Source organism: Embiotoca jacksoni, unplaced genomic scaffold, assembly GCF_022577435.1.
Source record: "Embiotoca jacksoni isolate LCO1_2020_lvr unplaced genomic scaffold, fEmbJac1.0.p SCAF_14, whole genome shotgun sequence".
In the NCBI taxonomy this organism is placed as follows: Eukaryota; Metazoa; Chordata; class Actinopteri; family Embiotocidae; genus Embiotoca; species Embiotoca jacksoni.
Window position 1 is genome coordinate 1,641,465 of NW_027185274.1, and position 8,671 is coordinate 1,650,135.

The 8,671-nt window shown below is 43.3% G+C and overlaps 1 protein-coding gene across 2 annotated transcripts in view; it reads left to right on the plus strand.

The window, feature by feature from the left end:
- Positions 1-8,444, plus strand: part of LOC138196996 (large neutral amino acids transporter small subunit 4-like) — a 31,698-nt gene extending 23,254 nt beyond the window's left edge. Inside the window, exons 9-15 of one of the 2 annotated variants that reach the window (XM_069147425.1) lie at positions 1,553-1,696; positions 1,815-1,832; positions 2,081-2,207; positions 2,297-2,429; positions 2,884-2,957; positions 4,098-4,221; positions 4,357-8,444. In XM_069147425.1, coding sequence (XP_069003526.1) covers positions 1,553-1,696; positions 1,815-1,832; positions 2,081-2,207; positions 2,297-2,429; positions 2,884-2,957; positions 4,098-4,221; positions 4,357-4,518 — 782 coding nt within the window. In that variant the 3' untranslated portion in view covers positions 4,519-8,444. The remainder of the gene's footprint in view (positions 1-1,552; positions 1,697-1,814; positions 1,833-2,080; positions 2,208-2,296; positions 2,430-2,883; positions 2,958-4,097; positions 4,222-4,356) is intronic. The other variant, XM_069147426.1, reaches the window with a different exon arrangement.
- Positions 8,445-8,671: the final 227 nt, after the last annotated feature.

The following is an 8,671-nucleotide window of genomic DNA, read 5'->3' on the forward strand; positions in this document are numbered from 1 at the left end:
AATTGGTCCGTCCGGCGCTCCACCATATGGACACTTGTGTCCATTTTCCATTTATATTCACAACTTTGATTAATGATCAACTCCTCCTGAAACCTACTTCTCTTTGAGTCCCCGCTGCTTCTCCGTCACGTTGAGACGTGTTGCCGTGGCACCCAGGGGCCAGTGGGAATATTTAGATGACAATCTCTTCCCTCCGCCTTCGCAGTAGACGTACCTGGAGGCCATATTCATGTAGTTTTCCATCAGATGAGTTTAGAAAGTGAGAACTGGTAGGAGGTGAGGCTTGTGTGGGCTTGGAGCCGTCTGCACGGTGCAGGAAGGTTCACTGCAGCAGACGGGGGCTTCGAAAGGAAGTGATGTGTTGAAATGAGTGACAGGAAAGATGTGCAGTCGTACCTCAGTACTTTGTTCATATTAACAGTTAATGGCAGCACAGATTTATAGACCACACTGTTGTTTGGTGGCTTCAGTGTGAGAACAATAAAGACTGAAATATCATAATAAATATTCAGTGGACGGCCATGAAATTTTGTCCTGCGTGTTCCCCAGAGTCCTTCTGAGTTTGTTGATTTCCTGCTTTTAACTGAAACACTAACAACAAGTTGACGTTTGCAGTTTTCTTTTTGAAATATCTTCACAACTGCCATCTGGATTGTTGCTGAATTTGCTACAAACATTGATGATCCTGTCAAGACGAAGGATCATCCAGCACCATCCTCAGGCCCAGATTTCCCATCAGCCTCTGCTGTATTTTATGTTCATGTGCAAATATTAGAATATTAGTGCTGAATTGATATGAAGAACATGGTAAACATTATACCTGTTGAATAGTGTCATTGTGAGATGTGGTCATATTAACCTCGAAGCACTGGTATGCCTTTAAACATCAGAGTGTGTTAATCCACATGTTGAAGCGTCCTCGACACTGAACTCCAAGTTGCTCCCGAGGAGGCGACCACCTTGTCTGGTAGCTCTGTTGCCAATGATGTGTGAATCTTTGTTTGAATAGAAGGTAAACACTGTCAAGCCCTTTTTAGACCGTGTGCCGATTTTTTTCATCATTTAAATCCTCCATTTAAACGCCATTTAAAAGTAAAAAAAAAACACTTTTTTAAATCAGTTTTTGAAGGCTTGGATCTGAGCACTCAATAAAACGTTTGGCCCTATGATGTTTCCGTATGTTCCAGTGCAGCTTACACAGCTTCATGTTGATTTTGTAAATCCTTCATCTTTTGTTTTAGACAGTCTAAATCTGACATTTTGAATATGAACCTCACACATATGTGGGTAAAACAGGTAAAACAGCATGTGGATGTTTCCCCTGCACAGAACCACGGGGAGCACTGTGTAACTGAGTCACTGAGTTATGTACAGAGTGCAGAGAGGTTACATAAAGATATGATATAATGAAAGCAGCAGAGACACATAATGAAAAATATTTTTTGTAGCTGTGTGCAGAGAAAAAAACCTCCCTGGACAATATTTGTGATATTTGATATCTCTCTGGCGTGTGAACACGGTGACAACCTCTCCTGTCTCATTTCCTCCGCAGCTCAGTCCTTCATGAAGAGTATCTTCAGTCCCATCTTCTTGCTGAGCCTCATCACCATGTGTGTGACTCAGCTGCGCCTCATCTTCTACATGGGAGCCATGAACACCATCCTGGAGTCCCTGACGGAGGGGAACCTCAGCACAGGTGTGTGTCCCCGCCGGCAGATTGTGGTTTTCAACTGTGTGCAAACACACGCAGATGTTGTTCTGTGCATTTTCTTCTTTAACGTCCCTATCATGCCTGCTTCTTGCTGCTGTTGCAGTGGAGAGGATGCAAGTGGGTAAGAGACCTTGAGGCCAGACTAACCACCTACACCGTCCACCCCCTCCTCCCCCGTCTGTCTGTCCACCTTAGCTGTGTTGTGAGAGCATGAAACCTGGAGTACAATGTGTGGTCACAACCCCTTCCAAAAAACAGCCCCATGACATCCACAAAACTGTCCCTCCATTCCTGTCAGTGTCATCTTCACGCTGTTCGTTTCAATATCCTGCATCAAAGCGCTAACGATAACCGCTGTCTGTCTCCCAGTGAGCGTGTACACCTCCATCTTCGGCGTGCTCCAGCTTCTGTGCCTGGTCACCTCTCCTGTGATCGGCTACGTCATGGACTGGAAACTCAAAGACTGCGACGACGACAATGACAAAAGCGTGAAGAGGTGAGGACGCCCGCCTCTAAGATGTAGCAGCACAGTTGGAAGCAAAAAGCTGTTAAAAACCCTGATTGCATTTCACTGTATTGTGTCAGGGAGCCCGGTCAGCCCCGCCGCTCCAGCAAACAGATCCAGAAGATCGTCAACGCCACCCGAGCCTTCATCTTCACCAACCTTCTCCTGGTCGGCTTTGGAGTCTCCTGCCTCATCCCCAATCTTCCTCTTCAGGTACACACACACACACACACACACACACACACACACACACACACACACACACTGGTGCAGAGGGTTGTTTTTGTTCAGATCGCTGAAAGTTTTTTTTTATTATTATTTTTTTTTGTTTTTTTTGGGGGGGGTGGGGGGGATTCACACTCCGCAGCATGTGCTGCTGTAGTCCCGAGTCTCTCTCATGGGGAGAGTGAACACTGCAGAGAGAGAGAGAGGCTCAGAGATGTACGTGATGTTCAAACTGGATGCGTTCACACGGCAATGCAGCTCCTGATGGTCCTCGGTGCTCTGGTGCCACCTACTGGACAGAACCATCACTGCGTGTTATTTACTCGGCTCTGAATCCGAGATAAAAGGCGTTTCTCAGTGCAGACAGGCCGGCTGTGACCTGACATGGCACCTCATGGAAAAACCTTTTTTTCTCTCTGCCCCTCCTCCTCCTGCTCCTCAGATCCTGTCCTTCATCCTGCACACCATCGTCAGAGGCTTCATCCACTCTGCGGTCGGAGGCCTCTATGCTGCTGTGTAAGTCTGGGACATATTCAACACGATGATGTAATACCCTCCATGCACAAAAAGGCCAAAAATATGTGGAAATTACACATAGAAATGAAAAACCATGTCCATTAATATTCAGCTGTATCAGCTCTCACTCCGCTGAAAAGAACCTGCCACAAGATTTTGGAACCTGTCAGGCAGAAGAACAGTAATGAGGTCCAACAGTGACGTCGGCTGATGAGGTCTGACTCACAGTTCACACTCCAGCTCATCTGATTATATGATGAAAAAATAATAATATAAGACTCAGTTCCTATTACATACTACATTATGCTCCACATTAAGGCTTTCTTCAGGCTCCTTATAAGATGTTATTTTATAGATGTGTTGTTGTCAACAACAGCCTGGGATTTTATAGATATTTCTATATGGCACTTTATAAAGTGCTTTACGAGGACATAATAAAAAGAAAACTCATAGAAAGCCATATAAACATAAAGGAGATGTAAACAAAAATGTAATAAACACACTTACATAATGTAAGTACAGACATATATATCAGCCAGCAAACATCCAAACACCTAACACAAAAAATAAGATTGTAGAAAAGTCTTTCAACAAAGATATACGTCATTATAATATACATCATAAAAACTAAAATATACGTCAGAATCAATGTTACAGATTATTTTCAAGTTTTACATCTTGACCCTGGAACAGCTGGAAGTTCCTGCCTCATGACCTCACACTGTGTGATGTTTGATGAGAGGACAGAGTCGGTACTGTCATGAAATAAATTCTGTAAAATGACCAAACAACTGCAGCTGAAAATGAGCTGAAACGACAACAGCGGCACATTTAATTAAAAAAAAAACTGTAGTTTTCAGGCATTTTCTCTGCAATCAGTTCATTGAAAACAGCTGAACGGCTTTCACTAAATTATTTCTTCAAAGTTGTAAACAGCACATTATCATCCAAAATAGACTACAGAAAATGTGTGACTTTTACTACAACTCTTATTCCCACTTTGTGGGCCAGATGATATTAATTTTTAATGAGATTCACTTTGAATTGAACTTTGATTTTGATACTCAAACATGACCTCAGGTTGGCGATGTGACCTGCTTTACATTTATTGTCTGACACATGCTGTTTGTCCCCCTGCAGGTACCCGTCCTCTCAGTTCGGCAGCCTGACAGGCATGCAGTCTCTGATCAGTGCTCTATTCGCGCTCCTCCAGCAGCCTCTCTTCATGGCCATGGTGGGGCCCCTGGACGGAGACCCTCTCTGGGTAAGAAGACGTAAATGTCTCCCCATAAAGAGGACATTTCTGTTAGACTTTTTTTTTTTTTTTTTTTTTTTTTTTTATATAGCATTTTCTAGCTTCACATATCCCGACATCTGCCTGACACCTCTGTTGTTGCAGGTCAACGTGGGCCTGTTGGTGGTGAGCATGCTGGGATTCTGCCTGCCACTCTACCTGATGTGCCACAGTCGCCAACTGCAGCGCCTCAGAGACGAGCGTGACGAGGATCCCAAGATCTACGTCAAAATGAACAACGGCAGTTCGCCCGAGGCCTGCATCTAGAGGTGTTTAACAAAGCTGAGAGGAAGAGCTACAGGAAAGAGAGACGGAGGGTGGCGGAGGTCACCTTCCCGTGTGATTAATTCAGACTGCAGCATCTCTCAGTTCATACAGTCATTCATCTTTTACATTCCCCACACACACACACTTTTAGACACGCAGTCACACACACCTTTATACCGCAAGTCCTACATGACTGAATACCACTGTGACACCAAGTTTCACCCTCTCTGACACTATGAACTGTGAAAAACCCGACACACACATACACTCAAGCCACATGGGGAGCTCACCGTCCCTCGGACTGCACCTCGGAGCTGAGGAGAAAACTGACTCTTAGGAGACAAAAGAAGTTCTCCCCAAACGACTCCTCCTCTTTGTCACATCTTTTCTTCACTGTTTATTTCACGTTACATCTGGTTTGAGCCTCTGCCAGTCCCACTTTAAAAACCACAGCAGAAGAAGAAGATGCCAACCAATGGGGAGCCACAGCTGGGAGACAGATGTCAAAAGATCTCAGTGACAGTGCTGTGAACACGCTGGACTCCAGTAACCATGACGACCTTTGCTTTTTGATAGGTATGTCTGGACCTACTCTTTGTTTGTGAGAAGACACCCCCCCCCACACACACACACACACACACACACACACGGTAGTATCCTCGGTCATGGCATTTCCTCTTCCTCTTGTGCTCCCGAAGGCTTTAACTGGATCAGAATCCACAGACAGCAGTACCGCTAGTAGCTCAGATTGAAACTCAGTGTGGAACTGCATACACACACACACACACACACACACACACACACACACACACACACACACACACACACACACACACACACACACACACAAGTTAGTCCAGAAAACACTGCAGCACCTCTTGCCATGTGTGTGTGGAGTTTGATGAATTAGTTTCTGGTGTTAGACAAACTGCATGATGCCGGAGACAAAGCTGTGTTTCACTCAGCCACCAGTGCAGGACGACACACTCAACACGCCATGTTTTTGTTTTATGTCCATACGTTTTGGAATATGTAATTGTTTTTGTATTTACTTGCAATATGATCTCCGATGCGTAGTGAAGTCTTTGGTCCTCATGCATGATCTGACAACGTGAAGGAGGAAATGTGTTTAGAGCAGATAGACAGGAAAAAGACGTTAGATAGTGTTTTTAAAAGGTGGAGTTGGTGGTAATTTTAATCGCCTCACACACGCGACTTTGCGATCTCGAATCGTTGTAGCAATAAGTGTTTCTGCGAGGTGCTGGGCAACATGCCGACACATGATCACACACACAGACAGGCAGAGGCGTATATTATATGGACTGTATTTCTAAATCCAAAAAGGTGATAGCTGAATCACAGAAATGTGTCGTTTGTATTTTCCTTTAAGGCGGAGTTGAGGTCATTTTACCACTTCAAAGTACTCACAAGAGCTTGTTTTTCTTTACAAGGTGGATTCCAAAGAAACAGTTAAATTATCACTCTCAAATTACCTTTTGCTCTTTTGTTTCTAATCGGTTTTGTGGTGATTCTGCACCGTAACACAAAGTGCAACCACAGCAGGAGCTCCGGGAAACTTGAATTCACCTCTTACAGACGTAAAGGGAGATTAGCGTGAAGGTAGCAGGCTGATAAAGAAAAAGCTTCTTCCAGCAAAGTAGTGCACGATGAGACTAAAACGCTGACAATAAGGAGTGGGCTTCTCTTTCAAAGACAAGAGCGTGGAGTGTGCAGACGATCATGCAGGGGGATAATAATTCAGTCTGCCGTCTTCAAATGCCAAACAGTGACGCTCCTCACGTCTTTCCTGGCTGCCGGTACCTGATAGAGGCACTTCCAAAGACAGCCACGACCCTCAGAGTGCCTCTCTGTGTGGTGGGAGGAGTGGAACCAGGCAGGATGTGGCGCACCCACTCCCTCTTTCCCTCTTTCCCTCCATCCATCCCTCTATCCATCTGTCAAACGCTTTCATCCACCCGCAAAAAGGTTTTGAAATGTTTACCGGTGACAGAGCTAAGAGACAAGCCTCTGCTGCCATCAGACGCTCCCAATGAATGAGTTAAGTGAGAAACGAATGGCACATGATGCACTTTAGACCTCTAAAATGGACCTCAGTCATGTATTCGTGAACGGCCCGTGAACGGCTGCTCCCTGGTGGTGCATAATGCAAAGAATGTAGACTCAAAGCTTCGGATGTAGATTTGTAATTCAGAATATGGGAACAGAAAGATTCTGTTATTTTTGTATACTCGGAAAAAAAAAAAGTATTGCTTCACATGTATCGCCTTTTTGTACACGGACGGCGTGGCAGGGTTTTTGTCTCTCAGCTCCAGAACCTCCATAAAACATACCAATCATACATAACTAATGAAACTGAATCAGTTTGTGAAGAAGCAAAGAGAACCGTATGGAGTTAAATTGGTGCCACAATTTATTCAAACGTGTTTAGTTAGATGACAAATGTAAGTAAAGTTTTGTGTAGTGGGAAGAGAAGTACATTTGTAATAAAAGATTTTTGCATTTCTGTGCATGTGAAATTGAAAGTTGCATAATACACACATGGTCTAAATTATGCAATAGACAGCACCTTGGTTTGTTAAAAATGCCACTTTTTGGTTGCATATCTGTATCAAAAGCCCGTTAAGTAATTTCTCACATACTTTTTCTGCATTTCTTTACCCAAAAATGATGTACTGTATCTCTTAAGTCCTGCAAAACTTGTGCAACAAGACCAGATCTCAATTTGTCCATTTGTTTAACCACAAGGTGGCAGCAGCTCGGTATCCCACGTGTGTCTCCATAACTGTATCAGATGTGGAGAACAGATGAGTTTTTTTTCAGTTGTCAAACTTCATTTTTTTTGTGTAAATACAACCCCACACTGATAGACTTTGCACTACTATCTTTTAAAAAGTGGGGAAAACTCTCCTATACTCAAATTCCGACGGCTGGTTTTCACTGATACGACATCTGTGTTGTTGCTGTGTCGCCTCTCAACAGCGGTTTTGTGCTTGAGAGATACAAGGCAGTACATTTTTTAAAGAGATGGACAAATTAAAATGTATATACTCTGCACAAATCTTCACTTACAAATATACAGATTTTGTTTTCACTTCATGAAACCTGATTTAAGGTACAGTTGTCATGTGAATCGAGGCACTAATTTGACTCCATAGAGTATCTGGTAGCGTGTTCCGTAACTAAAATCAGTGCATCCTGATTGTCTTATGAATGTGTGAAGATGGACACTGATTTAAATTTTTATTTGCCTGGTAACCCATCCTGAACTCACTCTCATGCAGCCACATAATACTGTTATTTACAGGCCGTTTCTCTTGCATTGATGTCACGGGTCATCATGTGATCACTGAGCCTGGCTGAATGAGTGATGAGTTCAGGCCCTCAAAATGGGAATCCAATCAGCACTTTCCTTCACTGCCGTACCTTAAATGACTCACCCCGTCCTCAATGCCATCACCTTCCTGGCCTAACCCAAACCTCCTCGGATTGAGATTCGACTCTAGTTTGGATTATTAATTGATGTATTGATGAATTGTTTGTTTTCTGATGATGAGTTCCCAGCGTCAGCGTTTGCTTGCGGGTGTTTTTATGGCTATGTGTGATGATAAGAAACGGGGATTTGAGCTGAAACACCAACCCCTTGTTTCCCTCCCTTGGCATTTTGTATTTTGTTTTCTACCTACCATGCTCCAGTTTAGATTGTTGTCTTTTATTACGCTTTTTTCTCCCTACCAATGTTTACGAGAATGTGTATTTCCATGGTCTGACATTGTATATTTGGTTTTCTTTTGTCTTGTACCACAGTATAGCCATTGTCATTGACTTTTCAATACATGCTGTTTTGACTGAAAGAAAAAAAAAAAAACAGATCAATATATGAAGCAAAATAAACACAATCATTTGTATGGATGTGTGTCTTATTTCAAATGGCAGGAATGTGCAGATTTAGAGCAGCGGGGGTCAGACTCACTGTAATACTGATGTTTGTGGTATCTGCAACTAAATAAATAAATAGAATAGGATATCTTTGTGTTCCAGATGAAACCCGTTTTTAATAGTCAATCCACAGTTTGAGTAAATCGACTCAAATGAACAGGTTGAACCAGACTTTCTCCTTACTGGTTTGACCAGA